Source organism: Amblyomma maculatum, chromosome 11, assembly GCF_055883805.1.
Source record: "Amblyomma maculatum isolate TAMU_Amacu chromosome 11, ASM5588380v1, whole genome shotgun sequence".
In the NCBI taxonomy this organism is placed as follows: domain Eukaryota; kingdom Metazoa; phylum Arthropoda; class Arachnida; order Ixodida; family Ixodidae; genus Amblyomma; species Amblyomma maculatum.
The window spans coordinates 6,486,032-6,504,708 of NC_139354.1; the positions used below are offsets into that span (position 1 = coordinate 6,486,032).

The following is an 18,677-nucleotide window of genomic DNA, read 5'->3' on the forward strand; positions in this document are numbered from 1 at the left end:
GTGGTAAGACGCCCGACTACTGTTCCGGAGTACCGGGTTCGAACCCGACCATCGGCGGCTGCGTTTCGATGGAGGCATAATGAAGAGACGTCCGTGTGCTGTGCGATGTCAGCGCACGTTAAAAATCCCCAGGTGGTGCCCCTCCACTACGGCTCCTCTTTCACTCTTTCCACTTTCACTCCCACCTTCCTTCCTTCCCTTACGGCACGGTTGAGGTGTCCACAGAAAACAAGTGAGAGTTACCACGCCTTTTCCTTCCTATAAATCAATCAGTTCTTTTTTTCAGGTTTTCACAGAATAAAAGTGTCATACTGCATTATTATTATTATTATTATTATTATTATTATTATTATTATTATTATTATTATTATTATTATTATTATTATTATTATTATTATTATTATTATTATTATTATTATTATTATTATTATTATTATTATTGTCGTTGTTGTTGTTGTTGTTGTTGTTGTTGGTGGTGGTGGTGGTGGTGGTGGTGGTGGTGGTGGTGGTGGTGGTGGTGGTGGTGGTGCGAAAGCACTCATAAGGACACTGGAGTGAGCAAGAATGTTGTCAACCGTCATGTAGTCTGGCTCCCGATTAGTAATAAGAACATTATTATTCCACCAGATAAGGAGGCCCCCTAGTTCCCGCCCACGGCACGCAGGCCTAAGGGATGGGAGCTGAAGAAGCCGCGAAGAACAAAGACCTCTTTGAGGTCCCGATTAGTTGGTTGGTTGGTTGTACAACTTTTATTTCCATCGGAAACGGGGAGTCGTGCGCCCGCGGATTAGAGGCTGGCAGGTAGCCCTTGGCTTCTTGCGGCCTCTTCCGCCAGATGGACGGTGCGGTGCTGGATCGCAGGGTCCGCGCTTCGCAGCAGGGTATCCCAGGCTTCTCTACTTGTAATATTTTGCCCTATCCCTGGAGATTGTGGGCACTCCCAAATTATGTGGTCGAGGGTCCCTCTCGCCCCACAGTGTTTGCAGAGATCATTGTCCCTAAAGTCTGGTAGCGCGTGAAACGCCCAGACCGGGTTCATGAACGTATTAGTTTGTAGCCGCCTCCACGCGACAGCTTCTCTATTATTTAGCCTAACATCTCGCGGGGGTACCAGTCTACGTCCCAATTTATAATGGTCGATGATTTCCCCATAATTTTGCAGACGCTCGTCGTATGCCCAGTGTTCAGGGGGCTCGACGGCTACCCGGAAGTAGAGAGCTCGGGCTAGCTCGTGAGCCGCCTCGTTACCAGGGACGGCAGCGTGAGCGGGTGTCCAAATTAACTGAATTTTCCTATTTATTGTTCTTTGGGTGAGGATTTTGGCCGCCTCCGGCGATATCCTCCCCTTCCCAAAATTTTGAATGGCAATTTTGCTGTCGCTAATTATGAACTTGGCTTCTGTTCCTACGCAAGCTAGCGCTATTGCAACTTCCTCCGCAGTCTCTATGTTGCGGCCTCTGATGGCTGCCGCGGATACCGGTGCCCCTCGGCCATCGACTACCGAAGCTACCGCCGCACCTGTTCTGCCACTTGCCGCATCAACATAGACTACTTCCTTTGTTCCCATGTTCTTGAACCGTCGCTCTAGAGCTTCAGCTCGTTTGGCCCTTCTTTCGACATTAAATTCTGGATGCATATTCCTAGGGAAGGGCGGGACTACCAAGGCATTCCTGATTTCACTATTAATTGTGACTTTTTTTTGAACTCCCCTGTCTGGGTTGAGGCTTACTTTTGCAAGGATTACCCTGCCCGTCTCGGTCGTGCTTAGTCTCTCTAATTGGGAGACTCGCACTGCCTCCGCCAATTCTGCCCACGTGTTATGCACCCCGAGTTCGAGCAGTCGTTCGCTCGAGGTACCCATGGGCAGGCCTAGCGCCTTCTTAACGCATCTTCGAATCAGGCAGTCTAACTTCTCTTTTTCGCCGGCCTTGATGTCCAGGTAGGGCGTGGCGTAACTGATTCTGCTTATTACGTATGCCTGGATTAGTTTTAGTAAATTTCTCTCCTTGAGGCCTCTTCCTTTAGTGGCGACCCTCCTCAAGAGCCCGAGGGTTTGCATCGCGTAACTTTCTAATTTTTTCAGGACCTCTCCGTTCTGACCGTGGGATTGAATGACCATCCCCAAAATCCTGATCTGATCTACTTTTGGCACCGGTTTGCCCTCCACCTGAATATGAAACTCCCCGCTATTCTTGCAGCGGAGGTACTTTGGGTTATAAACGAACAACTCAGATTTATGCGGGGAGCACGAAAGTCCCCTTTTAGCCGCGTAATCGACAATGATGTCGGTCGCTGCTTGCAGGCGTTCCTCCGTACTCGCATCGCTCCCCTGGTTAATCCAGAGGTTAATATCGTCCGCATACATGCTAAAATTTAGCCCCTTGATTTGGTTAAGTTTACCCGGGAGGCCTCTCATTGCCACGTTGAATAGAAAAGGCGATAGCACTGAGCCCTGCGGTGTGCCTTTGCTTCCTAACTCTATCGTAGGAGATTCTAAATTTTGAAATATCATGCAGGCTTTTCTGCCCGATAAGAAGTCTTTTATGTAGTTGTACGTTCTCTCCCCTACTCCGAGCACTTCGAGCCCTTCGAGAATAGCCTCGTGCCTGACATTGTCGAAGGCCTTGGTGAGGTCTAGGCCCAGGATCACTTTGGCGTCTCTCGATCGCGAGTCTATGATATCATGCTTTAGTCGGAGCATTACGTCCTGCGTGCACAAGTGTGGTCGGAAACCGACCATTTCATGCGGCCACAGGTTGTTTTGCTCCATGAAGCACGTTAATCTCGTCTGTATTACGTGCTCCAGCAACTTCCCTACGCATGAGGTTAGGGAAATTGGTCTCAAATTTTCCAATTGCGGGGGTTTTCCCGGTTTGGGTATTAGTATTATGTTTGCCGTTTTCCACTGATCTGGCAACTGGCTCGTTTCCCAAACTTTTCCAATGAATTCCGTTAGTAGACTAATAGAGTCATCGTCTAGATTCCTTAGCATTTTATTGGTGATCCCATCGGGGCCCGGGGCTGATTTAGTTTTTAGTCTTACAATTTCCGCCCTTACCTCTGCCTCCGTGATGGGGGCGTCAAGAGCCTCATTGGGCGTGCCACCGTAGCTCGGGAGTGGGGAACGCTGGTTGTCTGCAACGTACGTTTTTACTAACTTATTCATAAACGCCGCATCGTCACCTTCAAAGGTGTGCCTGACTTTTGTCAATCTTATTCCCGATTGAGTTTTTGAATTTGTTGGGTCCAGCAGATGCCGGAGCATGCCCCACGTTTTGGAGAGATTCATGCCTCCCTCCATTTCGTCGCATCTGCTGAGCCAGTTTTGTTCGCACAATTTGATCGCGTAGCTTTCAATTTCCTTGTTATGCCTCGCGATTCGTCTTCTAAGATTCTTGTTCCACTTTTGTTTCTTCAGCCTGCGTTCCATGCTTTGTTTAGCGTCCCACATGTGGAGCAGTCGGCTATCTGCTATACCAGGAGCGTCGTCTCCTACCAGCGTCTTTGTCGCCTCACCAACGCGGCGTTTGAGTGCCTCCGTCCATTCCTCAATGTTCTCAATTCGTTCTAATTGCGCGGTTGCCTTGATTTCTCTAAATTGATCCCATTCTGTAACGGCCGGTTGGCACGCCCTGTGCGTCTTGACACCCTCTTTGAGGACCGAAACAATAATGAAATGGTCACTGCCAAAATTTTGCTCAGAATTTTGCCAGTCTAAACCCTGTAAGTTTTTTGAAAATGTCAGGTCTGGGGATGTGTCCGCACATACGCTGTTACCCGTCCTCGTTGGATGATCGGGATCCGTATGGAGGGTGAGACCTATGTGCGTGTCCTCCCATAGCTGCCTACCTTTGGTGTCCTGTAAAGCATAGCCCCATTCTTGATGTCTGGCGTTAAAGTCACCAACAATCAGCAAGGGATTATTCCCGGCCGCCTTGATGGCTTTGCGCATAAGGGCCCTAAATCTAATTTTCTTTTGCTTGGGTGAGCTATAAAGGTTAAGAAGGAATAGACTGGGATCCTTCTTTCGTCCCGTTAATATCTCGAGAAATACGTTCTCGATATCTCTCGAATTCAAATCGTGTTCTATCACCGCTACATTGCGCTTGACAAAGGTCGCCACCGTCGATTTCACGCCTCTATCGCTGTTGAACACCTGGTATCCCATTAGTTTGGCTCCCTTCCCTGTTTCCTGAAGGGCGATTGCGAGGGGGGTCTCAGTTATGAGTGGAAGGTATTGCTGCAGTAGCGCTCTCTTGCGCTGGAAGCCGCGACAGTTCCACTGCCAAATTTGGTTTTCATTTACACGCTTGGCCATTTTGCAGCTGGGTTAGCGTTTGCTCGACATTCTGCTGCCACGTGTTGACGGCTACGAGTTCAGTTCGAACTCTTTGCACTTCCCCTGCAAGTGCCTGTACCTGGCTCTGAATTTGGTTCATGAATTGGGTCATTTGGCTCATGAATGAATTCAATTTTTCGTCAAGCCTATTTTCGAGGGCTTGGAACGGGTCGGTTTCATTAATTTTGCGCTTCACCGGGGGCGGGCGAGACGCCTCAGTCGCCATTTGCTCATCCCCTTTCGCCGGTGGCGCCGCTTGTGGCGGGGCGACTGGCTGAGCAGGTGGCAGCTGCTTCGCGGGAGTGGGAGGCCCTTGCTTTTCCGCATGCTGTTTCGAATTTTGATTTTGCGTTAGCTTTTTAATCACCCCCTTAAGCTCCTCAATTTCTTTTTTAAGAATTTCGACTTCCTCGCCTTTCTTATCTTTCCTAGGTTTAGCCTGGGAGGCCCCGCTGTTGAAGCTTACATTTTTCCGGTCTCCGCTGGCGTTCCGCTTGGTCCATGGGTTGGCCGCGTCCCTCGAACTCGACCGTCTCCTGGACCCAGACCTGGAGCGTCCCATGGAGCGAGAACTGGAACGCCCTCGCTGCTGCGGTGGCGTCTCGTTAGCGGTGGATTCCAACCTTGGGAAGGAGTCTTCTCTAACGCGGAAGTCTCCTCCTCCTTCTTGCTTGGCTTTCGGTCGCCCTCTGTTGTCGTCGTGCGCTGGCTTATCCTTGACTTTTCGCTCCCATTGCTTCTTCTTCACCTCGTACGGAGTCCTGAACATTTCCTTACATTTTCGGTCACCAAGCAGGTGGCCCTTGCCGCATAGCTGGCATTTTGTCTCGCATTGGTGACCTTGCGGTGGCCTCTCCATTCCGCAGCTTCTGCACTTGAGGTTGCTCGGGTCCGGACAGACGTCCTCCCTGTGACCGAGTCTTCCGCAGGCATTGCAAACCTCATATTTTTTGCGGTAAAGTTGACACCGCTGCGCCATCGGAGTCAGGCGAACCCATCGTGGTACTTCTCTCTCTTCAAAGAGAATTAGTACAGTTCTGGAATTTTTGCCGAGTCTCCGCACACCCAAAACTGGCGGGTTGCCGTGGATTCTCAGCCTCTCCATGATGATCTCGTCAGTATAAGTAAGTGGCACGTCATGTACCACGCCCTTGCCGCAATCTTCCGGCGTCGCCACGTAGGCAGTCAATTCAATCTTCTCCCCCTCGAACACGAGGTGGGTTAGGCTCGCGTAGCGTCTCTTCCTTTCGGCGCTTGTAGTTGCCACGAGGATCGAGTGCTGCTTAATATTCGTCGAGATGACGTCCTCCCCGGCCTCGCCTGGGTGGATACCAGCTGCCACGATTATTGCGTCAGCCAAGATTGCGTTACCAAACTTGAGCAGACGCACGAGGCCGCCACGTGGCCTCAAAATGATTTTCTCGGCGCCATCGGGTAGGCGAGCATGCTGCTTTTCCACCGATTTCGCAGCCATTTTTCTTCCAGCAATCTTCTCAGCAGCTCGCTGCTTCTCAACTTGTTGCACGGTCTTCTCGAGCGGCACATATTTCTTCTTCTTGGTGGTATACCATTGGCCAGGCACTTGAAATTCCTCCGGATCTACCGACGTTCCTTCGACAATTTCCATTTTTTTAAGCTTTAGTCAGCTTCACGAGGCTAGGGGTGGGTCCCCGACGGGGCCGCCGCGATCCCAGGGCGCCGCGAGACGCTAGGCCACGTTAGGCCTAGCTTCAGCACGTAGTCCACCGAACAAAGTCCTAAAAAATCGGAAACAAAGTCCCACCTCGGAAAAACTGGTATTCCTGTGGTCCTCTTGATGCGTTCCGTCGATTCGACACAAAATTCAAAAACGCCGAGCCGATTAGTCTTCCAGATCATGACGTCACAATCCGCGTGTCCTAGCGCGGGTATTTCAAACAGTTCTTTCGCTCGGTATCGTCGATCTAGCCAGATTGAAATTTCGATAATTTTGTACATGGGAGTTTTAACTCTAAAGCATTAGAGGGTAGGAAGCAAACTTTATCAAGCCTAAGCCCTATACGTTTTAACTGCGGCACAGACACAACAACGAAGCTCATACTTCGCACTATCGGTGCCGCATGTTTAGTACATATATGTCATACTTACGGGGATAAAAGAACGGAGATGTATGTTTGTGCGCTGTTTCGCTCCTCCTTGAGCAATACAGCCGACGTTTTTACTTCATGCGAAAAAAAGAATCAAGAGTGCGTTGAGTTGGGCGTTTGAAACCCAGCAAAGAAACCGAACAAAGAAATCAAGTGCTTCCCTGCACAAGACGCCCTTTCCCTGGGTTTGCCAGTGGTTGCGATTAAAATGTGCCGCTGAAGAGTGCGCAATACAAGCTCAGTGAATAAATGAAGGCGACACGTGCACGTTCAGTCGCTCCTGCAATGAAGCCCGCAGCCATGCAGCTTCTCACATCAAAGAGCATCTCCGTGGGTTGAGAAAACATTGGATCAGTCAAGTGCATGTCGCAAACGAATATTCTCTAGAGGGCCTCCGCAGCGGATTAACAAGGAGCTCTTTTCATTGTACCGCTTCCGTTCTGCATACCTAACGAGGGCATGCGTCGAGTGAAAAGCGAAAAATACTGGAGTTTTTCGTTCTCACCTGCACCCTTGGGGCTATGCGGGCGTTTCCCACCCTGCCGCTTCCCTTCGTTTGGCCGTGGCGACCGTGCGGTGGAGAAGCAGTAGCTCCCGTATTCGAACGACATTTTTGTATGTTCTCAATTTCGGCTCCCTGATGCTGAGCAGAGTGTTACACGAAGTCCACGGCTCACTAAACCGGAGGATGCGAACGAGTCCCCATTGGTGCTCTAGCTGCCTCAGCTTGAGAAAGTATGCAGTCCCAAACACGAATCGCTGTTGCATATCGGGCGGTGGTAAATGTGAATACCAAAATTTTCAGCCGGGTCAAGCGATATTAAGGAAATAATGTTTTCGCCGTGAAATCTTGCTGAGCAGTGTAATGGGTGACTTGTCAAGTAAAAATGTATTGCCTTTTTCCCACGTCCCCTGGCAGCAAGCTTGAGTGAATAAAATACTACAGTTAATTAATTAATTAATTAATTAATTGCAATTACAAGTTGTTATGCATTTTATAAAAAGGTGCACTTTCAGTGAAAATTCCTCAGGCCCCATGACTCGATCGCTTTCCATCCACGCAGCGGGTCACATATTGCTCCATCGATGCTGTAAAAAAGCTATTTAGATAAATGGAATACTCGGCTTCTAGGAGTACGATGTGCTATAACTACTTACGCATGTGGCTCAACGAGAACGTATGTAGCTTGAAGACTAGTAAACGATAGAAAACTTTTGAACCAAAAAAAGAATTGGTTTGGCTTGATTTGGTTCGGTTCGGTTTGGTCTATTCCCGTCTAGTCTAGTCTAGTCTGGTCTGGTCTGGTCTGTTTCGGTTTATAGGGCTTAACGCTAAGAAGCGACTCATTAGCCTATGAGTGACGCAGAAGTGGAGAACTCATGATAATTTCGACCGACATGAAAAAAAAAAAAAGAAAACTAGTAAAACTATGCCCGTTTGACAGAGAAGGTGTCACGCTTTGAAACATAATAATCCTGCAGACATCTACAAAAGTTATCTGGTTTAAAAGACCTGCATATGGATGGTGGTGATGTGCCAATATACGTGACGTGTTTGTTGAGCACAGCCGTTTTTCTTTTCTTTTGGCATGACGCAAGTGGATAGGCGGTCGGGTGGAGCAGCGCTGCTTTCGTTCGATGATCTCTCATTATTTTATTGAGAGAGTTCGGCGCCGCCTTTTCTTCCCTGTGTCAGCGCTCTATCATAATATATGGGTACCCACAACGCCGCAGTGCGATTAGCCGCTACTGCAGGAGCTTTGCTTGCACTCCAAGCTCTGATCTAAGCTCTCGGCTGGCGATGCTTGCGGTCATAATTAAATACCCGTTCTCCCATTCTCAATGCACCGGGGGCTTTACCATGAAAAATTAAATTATCCGCCGTCACTGACGCAGGCCTCTTTCACTGTGCAAACGGTGCGCTACGGCTTAATTATGACGGTGATGTGTCCCGCGGAAAACTGTGCAGGCATCTGTCTTCATTAATTTTGCCGAATGTTTAACTAAGAAGACTTCCTAAGCACCTCAATGCATGCGCCCCCTATCCAACCCTAAGCTAAAACAACTGTTCGTTCTGTGCGGGACAAACGGATGAGCAGGTACTCGTTAAATACGTCATAACTAACAGGAGATCTAGGCAAATGGCGCCAGGATTAGTTTAGCCGAGGGAAACAAAAACTAAGGCACGTTTTACAGCAATGAGCGGACAGGAAAAGCCCTTTGGATATTTTTTTACGCGCCTCTGCGGCTGGGGTCACAGCGTTCGGCAGCAGGGCTAAACTTACTGAACAGGAATACTCATATTCGAACCCAGCCGCGACGACAGCTTTTTGGATGGCGGCGAAGCCCAGAAGGCGCCCATGTTATTTGCCTTCAACTGTACGACACCTTCGTCTCTTTTACTCCCACTTTCCCTTCCAACCTTCATGACGTGGTATACAAGCGTCCATCAGGAAGTGACACTGCACCTTCTATCAGTTAGCAATATTCATTTACATTATTTCACAACGGACGGAAACAGAGTAGGGAAAATTCAGATTGGTCGAGAGGGCCGTGATGTTTCAACCACAATTCGCGCCCGTAAATAACTCTCTTCAACGACCACACAGTACAACAGTTGTGACGTAACTACACAATTCCTTAATTTTTTTTATCTGCTGAGTTGTGACTTTACGCGGAATTGGAATTGAAATTGATTAAAACATCAAATGAATGGTGATTATAAGCTCGCAACATAACTCAAATGCTATTACCACTGTGCTCTACCACCTGCATACATTGATTCGTTCCTTTTCCTTGTTATGCCATTAGACGATCAAATTCGTGTATGATTGCCATTGATTGGATATGATCTGCTGTACATTACCGACTGAGGATAACAGGGCCGGAGTTTGAAATCTACCGGATAAAACTATTTTACTGGCAACGGCGAGTTGTAGGGACATGAGCTGAAATTGGAGGATAGGTACAGTCTCCGCCTGAAGATGGAAAGTCTGTGCAAGGTGTTTCAATATGTAGATAAATACGCAAGTGAAAGCCCCTGCATTTGAGGTCCCCGCACTCGGGGCTAGGAAGGCAAGGAAATGCCGTCGTCGCACTCGCCGCTTCAATGGTTGAACGACAGCTGTTGCGACGCCATTGTTTTGGAACCCTCTCGGCCTCAGCAATGACGGTCGCCGTCGAAATTCCCTCTAATCGGCCTAGGTAATGTTACAATGGCCTATATAGTAGGAACCGCTAAAAGTTGTATCCTTGGTTGGGAAAAGTTTATTTGACAATGATATCAAAAGGCTGAAGCACAAGAACAAATGAAGGAACCCACAAATCCTTTGTTACTATGATGACATCAATCAAGTGAACTCTGTTCAACTGCCATTTACATATAATCTTTATGAGACTCGTACTGGCGTCAATGGCGCTTGCCCATTGGATGAAGTACTATTTTGTACATTTTTGTCGGCAGTAATTGCGCAAAAAGTTTAATAAACTATCGAGAGCTGTTTTAAGAAACATATTAGTTTTGCTTCATTTGTACAAAACGCAAATTTTTTTGAATATATGTATGAATATATCAATATATATAGAGCGTCGTATGGTGGACATGCCGATTGGAGACACTTGGTACAGACGAGGCTGATTCATAGACTTGAAGTTCCTCAGTATAGATTCCTTGGGTGTTCATCGCTGGGTGCATAATAAATGCAGTACAAGGCGCACATCCATTTGTGTCACTGTATCCACTATGTGTCACCAGTGCTTCCATTCCGCTATGTTATTCGGTGCCACTTGCAATATAGTGGGTTCAAATTTACAGACCACTTATATTCCAAAAAGATCACAAGTGGTCTTCGATGATACCACGTGCATTCAAGAAGGAGGGGACCATTAGTAAAAACCACCTGCTTTCAAATGGTCTCACAAGTAGAGCCATTTGTGTTCCCACTTCAAGTGACAGGGTGAAGCCACCTGAAAACAAGCGGGGCTACTTCAATTCGTACTTCATTATTTTACCTGGGAGGTATTTTACAACACTGTGTTCTCGTGTCCACAATGACTACCCATTCATTATCGGTGAGCTCGATTACTGTGTCCATGAATGCGGGATCGAATCCCGGCCGCGGCGGCGGCCGCTTTTCAATGAAGGAGAGAAGCAAGGCGCCCGTGTGCTGTGTGATGTCAGTGCACATTAAGTACCCCAGGTGCTCGAAATTTCCAGAGCCCTCCACTACGGCGTCTCGCATAGCCTGAGCTGAGTCGCTTTGGGACTTTAAACCCCACAAACCAAACAAAACCATCCATCATCATCGTCAAACATCCTCCTCCTCCTCCTCCTCCTCCCCCCCCCCCCTAAAAAAAAATAAACAGTTTAAATCTGCCTTACATGTGGACACTCGTCTAAAGTCACCCTTATTCGTATCACTTCAGGAAAGTTGCAAATCAGTGTCCGCATTGAACGTAAAAGAACTGAAGAAGTGAAGACAACTGAATACGAAAGGTGCGAGGCAACCGGGATTTAACGGCGGCGCCACACGGAAACGGACAAGAAAGGGACACCACATGCAGCCAGACGGTTCTTTCCATCGAGGACCCTCCTTGCTCGCATCCGGTCGCAGCTAAACCTGTTTCCCAACAGCTGGCAGGCAAACATCTGTTTTGGCTCAGTTGCTGCTCGCAGCCGGTAGCTTGACCAAGAAGAAAGCAGAATTGTTTTTACAAACACCATCGCAAGCGTGGTTCGTCTCGAAAGCATGCTCTATAACTGAAGAGGTGTTGCGCAAACGTCGTTGAACAGTTCTGCTATTCACAGCCGTTAACGTCCGCGAATACCAGCCAGATGCCGCTAAGAAATGGCAGATCCAATAAACTTTTCTTTTGGAATAATAAATGGTAATAAGTAATAACACCCATACCATTGGAAGGGTGACTCAATTTTAGGCCGCAGTCTTGATTTACCGTGCGTATCTGTTGCATATCTTTCCCGTATAAAATGTTTTGAGTTAAAAATGTTCAAAGAATTGCTGCGATCTTTGATCTTAGTTTTACGAATTTTGCATTTTTTTTTTCTGCCTACGTTGATTAATTTATCTTTTTCTTTCTGACCTTATTAGCACTGATTTCTCCTACGTTGAAATCATTAAGATAAAGTTAATAAGGGAGTCAACTAACACAGATGCTTGTTGATGTGTGTTTGAGGCATCTTTATTATTTACATTCACATGCATGGCAGGCATGGCATGCATGGATGGCGTGAGAACCATCGATAGCGCAACGCGCATTGCAAGAATTCACCAAGTATGGCGCACGATGAAGGCAGCCGCGAGCAACAATGAGAGAAACGCGAAAGAAGCAACTCGTAAACAGAAAAGAGCGCGTCCTGTAAACATGCGGCGGCCTGTTCGTAGGCATGGTGCCTTTCGGCGCCGGTTACACATATCAAACGGTTTGTTTATGCGCCTGAACGGCGCTGTCATGCCATGAACTGCCAAGCAAAGATTGACAGAAAGTGCGTTTGCCGAATAAACCGCAGTCCGCCGCCGTCGAGCGGCGAGCGCGCCGCTACGTTGCAAGCTTTGCGCCGTTGGCGCCCGCGCAGCGTCGTCGTCAGAAAAGCTGGGATGAATGACCACTCGTGCGGAAAGCCACGTTTAAACGGCGGGGAGCATGTCGTCATCAGCACCGTGTGAGTGCGTGTCATCATGCGCGCGCCTGGTGGGCTTCGTCTAGGCCATATCCCTGCACGCTCAGTTTGATGGATCCCGCTCGAGACGAGATGTTTGACCTTCGGTATCATCCGTTGCTAAGGCACCGTCGTCGTCTTAGCTTCGGTTCCGCAATGTGCTTGAATGAAATGTCCTTCGCCGTCGCTCGTTGCCGATGGCACAAGTCGGGTGGAGCAATTAGCGCTGTGACGCGTCGGGCAGCGGTGTTCTAGAGCGATGTGCGGATCGTAGCGTTGTGTAGTCAGCGAACACCGCAACATGCAACAACCGCTCTACGCCGGCGTGCTTCCTGTGTTAACTTGGCACAGACAGCGGCTTTCTGTTGTATTCCTTTCTCTGGTTGACTGGGAGAGGTGGAGCAAACGGATATAGCGTTTCGTAACAATAACTGTGACGTGATCTGCGATGGGGGATCCAACGTTTGTTTTCCGGATACTTGCCGCCAGTCATCGGATGTCGCCGATATCACCACATTGAGGACGATCATTTTGTGCCGCCGCCTGTGATGCCAGTGTTTCGAGCGCATGTGGGCACGAGTGCATCGTTTAGGAGCGCCGCCGGAGCTCCAAGTTTCGGCGCCCGCAGTGCTGAACAGACAATACGCTCTGAAAGAGCGAGGATCGTAAGAGTTGCTCGTTCTTGAAACGCACTGAGGATGCTTTGCGGCTAGTGTTCTTGCCAAATTCATCTCATTTTTTTTTCTTGATCGCGAAAATTTCCTGCCATGCTCACGCTACAGAACGTTGTTCGTGTCCTTAGATCTCCATTTTTCTGCTGAAAACAAAACTGGTATACTACCATGTTAGTGTTTTCATTTTACAGATAAGTCACATGTACTAGTCATCTTTCTGTGGTATTGGCAGCTGTTTTGTTATTGCGTGATACATGTTCCCAGTGATGCTGTTATTTTGTACAATAGAGCAAAGTATGCAAGTGAGATTATGAATGGAATTGATACATTTAACTCTCGTTAATCCAAAATTGTCGAATTCAAACTTTCGTAACTACTTTTCGGACTTTCCTGCGAGCTTCAAGCTACCTTGTTCCTCATATACATGCCATAGCAATATTTCACATGAGCTCCATTAGAAAACAGACACCGTTAGCAATGACTGTTTCTGTTCCCAGTTAGCAATGACTGGGAACAGAAACTGTATTTTGTTAGCCCTCTGTTTGCAGCTCTCATCATTCAGCTTGCCTCCTGTCATGGAGATAGAGATGGAGATGAGAAGGTGTGGGGTGCTGTATGTAGGAAGCTTCTATATAATGCTGTCCGTAAAACATGGAAAACTTCCCTCCACTTCTCTAGCCATTGACTCACAGTTGCGGCAACATGTGACGTGCTTGTCCTGCTGTTTCTTTCTGAAGTTGCAACTGTCAACATCAGACGTCGCATCGTTGATTATCTTGAGATACCCTGGTACCCTACACTTTGTACTTCTACACAGCCAGCCAAAACAAGAGCTAATCGGTTCGTGCGTGTGAGGTTTCGTAACCGTCAGGAGGTCTCTTTTTGTGTGTGATTTAGAAACTGACAGGAAGCACAAAGGCAAAAAGAGGTCAGCGTAGCTGATGTAGCATGGCATCGTACAATGCTGCAGCTCCTTACCTGCTGGTTCTTCTTTTTTTGTCGTTACAGAAAAGCAATCCAGGGAGAAGTCAAGCTCCCCGCCGAGAATGGAGAGGCGAGGCAGTATCGCGCCACGCCAGACTGGGGGGTGAGTGGCTTGAAAAACTTTGTAGCCATCTTTATTTTGTTTTATTAGGCTGTGCATTAAAATGGCATGCTATCAGAAAAATTTGTTCGAGGAGACGTGGGTGCCACCTTTTGTGCACCACGGCAAAATGTGCATGTCCATGAGGACATTTTATTAAGGTGTATATGTCCGTTTCATTATTTTTTTGTTTCTTTATCTGATAAAAAATTCAACCTCATGCTTATCAAGAGTACAGTTTCACTGACACCTGTGTGAGTTGTCAGTTTGGATCTGAAGCTATTGCCTGCTTTTGAATGATAGCTTAGCAAAAACTTAAGGCAGTACCTAAAGAGCAGTAATGTTGATATTTGTTTGCAGCTGGAGACTCATTGAATGTCTAGCAAACTGGATTTAGAATTTTTCTGGCACCCCATTTAAACTTTTAGCGTTAGAACCAAAACGTGCTCCTTAATCACCACCTGGAGTGATTACGAAGCTGTGGTGTGGGCTGGCTTCAGCAATCTGGGAAAAGAAACCGTCTTTTTGGCACCACAATTTGCTTGTGAAAACAACTGGTGGTGGCAACACCTGCATTTCAGACACTGTTCTTTTTTGGCTTATAAGCGCATTGTTTTTGGTGACAGTAGTTCCTTCAAGTTAAGAACGTGGTAATCTATAGATACGCATCAACTTCCGTTTTCCAGTGTCCCCTGAATATGTTAAGAGTAGGTCAGTATTGTTGTTCTATTGTTTGACATTTGCATGTTTACCAAAGCTGTGCCGTGCTGTGACCTTCATGGAATGTATTTAATGTAGTACTTTTGTTGTGCCTTCTTGTTGTGGTTCGGGCTTCATAGTGCTACTCTGTTCTTCAAGGTACATTGGTAGGTTATCAGGTAGATAAAATAACCAAACATACATTGAACCATGCGGCTAGTGTGCGTTATGTTGATTAGGGTAAACTAATTTGATAATAACTTGTGGTGGCAAATGTTTTGTGATCATACATAACGGTAGTCAGCCCATTCATCCCAACTGTTAGGTTGTTTTTTAATTAATTTTCCTGTCCATGCGTGCCATGTGCCAAGACACTCTGTAGACCTCGTAAATTATTGTCTAGTCAATGAGTCATATTCTGAAACTTCACTTGTCTAGAATGTTAGCTTTGAAGATGGCTCCACAAAAGAGCTAAAAATATATATATAAATAAGTGATCAGAGTTTTCTTTATACTTATTGGAAATTCTTGACTGCTTGTTCTTAATCAACTTGTTCTCGATTTGGTGTCTACTTAAATTCTGTCATCTATGTTTTGAATGGCACATCCATGCAGTTCAGCCAGTTTTCCAGAGTAACCTTGAAAAGTAGGTATCTTGGGAGCTGTCTCTATAGCAAAGGAAGGCAGCAGCATGCTATCTAGAGACTCATACATGCTTATTCACTTCATAACTTATTTTGTGTTATACTAGATAGAGGTTTGATAGAAATGGAAATAATATTGACATCTGAAGATAGATTATACTCAATTCACCTGAGATGAACTGCTCCTCACATACTTGAACTACGTTCAATGTGTGTACATGTGTTTTACTAATAATGCCTCTGACATCATCGTTGCGTTGCTAGAGGAATCGTCCCTTTCACAGACTAAATATTGGTTTCTGTATTCACAGTTTTAATATGGTTGTATTTGATATTTTATGAAATGGTTTGCCATGGCAGTGAAGGGGTACTCTAAGCAATTTGCTATGACTATCAAACGAAAATGTTTGCAAAATGTGTGGAGTTTCGCTTTAAAGGGTATCTTCATGCGTTTTACAATGTTCACGTTTCGTTGGTTTAGTGTACTGGTGCAGCCAAAATATTGCTGAGCATACGTCTGATATTTGAAATTTAGAGATGTGACGGTCACTTTGGTCCATTCTTCAGTACACAGGCAGCATGTGCTCACGCTTGTGTAAGGTACTGTAACTCCTAATATTTCTTAGGTAACATGTCACCAAAGCTTTTATCACTGAACTGTGCTTCACGTTATTATGGCCAGGGCTGCTGATTTTCCTCCTTGTCCCAATTACTTTCACCAGTAACCAGGTTTGGCAGCCATACAGCAATTCATTGTTGCACTAATCGGTTTTGAAGTTTGCCATTTCCATAGTCTCTTTTTGAGGGGAGTCCTGCTGGCAACACTCTTTTCTGTGACATCAAGAACATTGATCACATGCTGTTGCTTCGTACAGACATGAAGGACAAAACATGGGGCTTGTGTTAGATCCTCAATGGCATTTTATAAATGAAGTCACCATTTCCAGCCATTATTCAAGCCATTCATACACATTTGAGTGTTTTGCCTCTAATGTCTTGAAGTTGGCGCTGCCAGAGCATCAACCTGTGCCTCAAAAAGACTTCTGGTTTGCTGTTCTTTAAGCTTATGATATTTCTACTCGTTATTTTGGAGAAAAAAAAAGGGGGAAAAAAACATTTCTTTTTTTTTTTTTCTTTTCCTTTTTGTGCCACATACCTTTCAAGAATGTAATACAATAATTAACATAAAGTGTTGAAAAAAAAAAACAGAGTTGCCCCATAGGGTGTTTCATTTCTTTAGTGTACAAAAGAGCCCAACAAAGGTCTAAACCTTAATGTGCAGTTTAGTCCATGCTAATAGGATAAATGTTTAGCAACTGTGCCTGTTTTACAGAAATGTATACAGTTTATATATACTTTAAGGGTGACCTCCTGTGTTTTGCTGAGTAAAGCATTGCATCATGGTGAAACTGTAACAAACTGTGTAAAAATAATATACTAGATGCCACCTATGCAATAGGATATATTCATAAAAAGCACAATATTTATTAACACATTGACAGCATCATGTGTGAGATCAAAGTGGATGGCAGGTCTATACAAAACTGCATAAAAATATTAAAAGTAATTACAATGACACTGCAGGCAGTTTGTTGTCAGTAATTTGAGAAAAAAAAATGAAGGTAGAGCTTTCTAGTCTCCAACGATGTGTGGAAAAAACTATGTTTGAAGCTGTGCAGCTGGACCGTTGAATTAGCCTACTTTACGGCTATGATCATGGCACTCAGATGTGTGATGTGGATGAAAAACGCTATTTTTCTTTTGGAACAGCTCCTTTATTATGGCAAATATTGTGAAAAAATTTTTAACCTCTACTTTTCTCTAACTTTGTGACACCTGTTTTACTCAGGATGAACTATTAGCTTGCTATGATTTCATGTTTATAATATGATTTCAGAGTCACGTGGTACATTTTAATTCTTGTCCGTCTGAAGAAGCTAGTTGTTAAGCTCATGAAACCCGTGTTTGTTTCTCCTGGTTACTCGTAGCAGTAGTCTCTGAAGCAAGGTGCTCTCCTCTTGGCGTTTTAACTGAAAATGGTCGCTATGTTCCCTTGCCTCAGGAAAGTGCTATCAATGGGGACCACTTATGGACAGCCACTAGTGCCTCTGGGGATCTGTGTTACGTGGGAGAGAGTGAATGCTCAGTAAGTACTGTCCTGTCATGTTCATTCACCGTGTGGTGCTTTCGATAATGTGGTGTTGCGATTCTCTGAGCCCATATGCGTGTCTCTTTCCGAGAACAAAGCATTTCTGCAGCCTAGACTGCTGACCACATATGGTCAACCAGCATGTGGAGATGGTATTTGGAATCGGAGGTTTTACCCAATATTTTTATAAGGATTTTTTTTCTTTTTGCAGCACTCACAATGGGGAATTTTCAGTCATTTCTCCTGGTGTTTAGGGTTTGCTGGCTTAATGCAGCAGTTTGTATGAGGGTTGGCTTTCTCATTTTCATACCGGATATAATAAATTCATGTTTTTCCTTTTTTTGTTTTTGGTATTTAAGAGGGATTTTCTCGGGGTGCTGCTAATCCATTCAGTGCATGCTTACTAAGGAAGTGATAGAAATATGTTGTTTGAAGCGCATAGTTTTCTTGATTTCGTCAAAACGTAAGAATCAGTGGCCTATCTCTACAAAGACTCGAGATAAAAAGCAGCTTTTTGTTGCCTGCTTTGTGTGAACTGCTAATGGTTTGTTTCTTCTAAAAGGTAAAAGCTCACACCACATGCACGTGAAACTTAGCTGTCCTCATTTATGCCCGCTTTCGAATTCCGGTTGCTCATTATTTTGCTTAACTACCCATGAGTGTATCTTATACATGATGTTCTTGCCCCCTCACCCCCCCTTTGGCCATGTTTAAATGCCCAGACTAATTCGTGATATATAGCAAGAAAGAACCACATCTATTGTAAAAGATGTAATCTTTTATCTTTGTTTTTCCATGCTTTCAGAAACACGGACCCCGGATGAAATGCCCAGCTTGTAAAATAACTGTTCATGCCGGATGCATTACCATTTTAAGTGATAAAGTAAGTTGACAAAAATATTATGTACAACTTGTAGCCATTGTCTTTGCATCACTCATGTTATTTGTCTAAGGATTGGATTGTATTACGATAATACTAACTTCACTGAGTTGTGCTGATGGTTGTGCTGTGTTGTGATAAAAGCTTTGTAGCCCTGAGACAAAAATTGTTTTTTTGCAGCAAGGTTTCACCATGACTTCTCAATGTTCTTAATGCAAAATGTTTTGAATTTCTTCTCTGGAATCATATCACTTGCACTTAATAGTGTTTTTCAACCTTTCCTTGCTAGGCACTGTTCTCACAAATAGGGTGTTTCATCTAAATAGAACGAAGGATTTTAATAATGTGGACCTCTGTAGCTGGTTGAAACTAACGCATTATTGGTCGTCATGTAGTGCCCCTCAG

General features: G+C 45.5%; 1 protein-coding gene across 7 annotated transcripts in view; it reads left to right on the forward strand.

Moving 5' to 3' along the window:
* rdgA (retinal degeneration A) overlaps positions 1–18,677 on the forward strand; it is a 540,908-nt gene that overhangs the window by 465,597 nt on the left and 56,634 nt on the right. For 3 of the 7 annotated variants that reach the window (XR_014701809.1, XR_014701810.1, XM_084583555.1), the window contains exons 1-4: positions 11,772–12,145; positions 13,825–13,903; positions 17,306–17,389; positions 18,198–18,275. Coding sequence is in view for 5 of the 7 variants with exons in the window: in XM_084583555.1 (XP_084439681.1) it covers positions 11,940–12,145; positions 13,825–13,903; positions 17,306–17,389; positions 18,198–18,275 (447 nt within the window). In the remaining 2 variants the exon portion in view is untranslated. The other 4 variants (XM_084583554.1, XM_084583556.1, XM_084583553.1 and 1 more) reach the window with 3 other exon arrangements.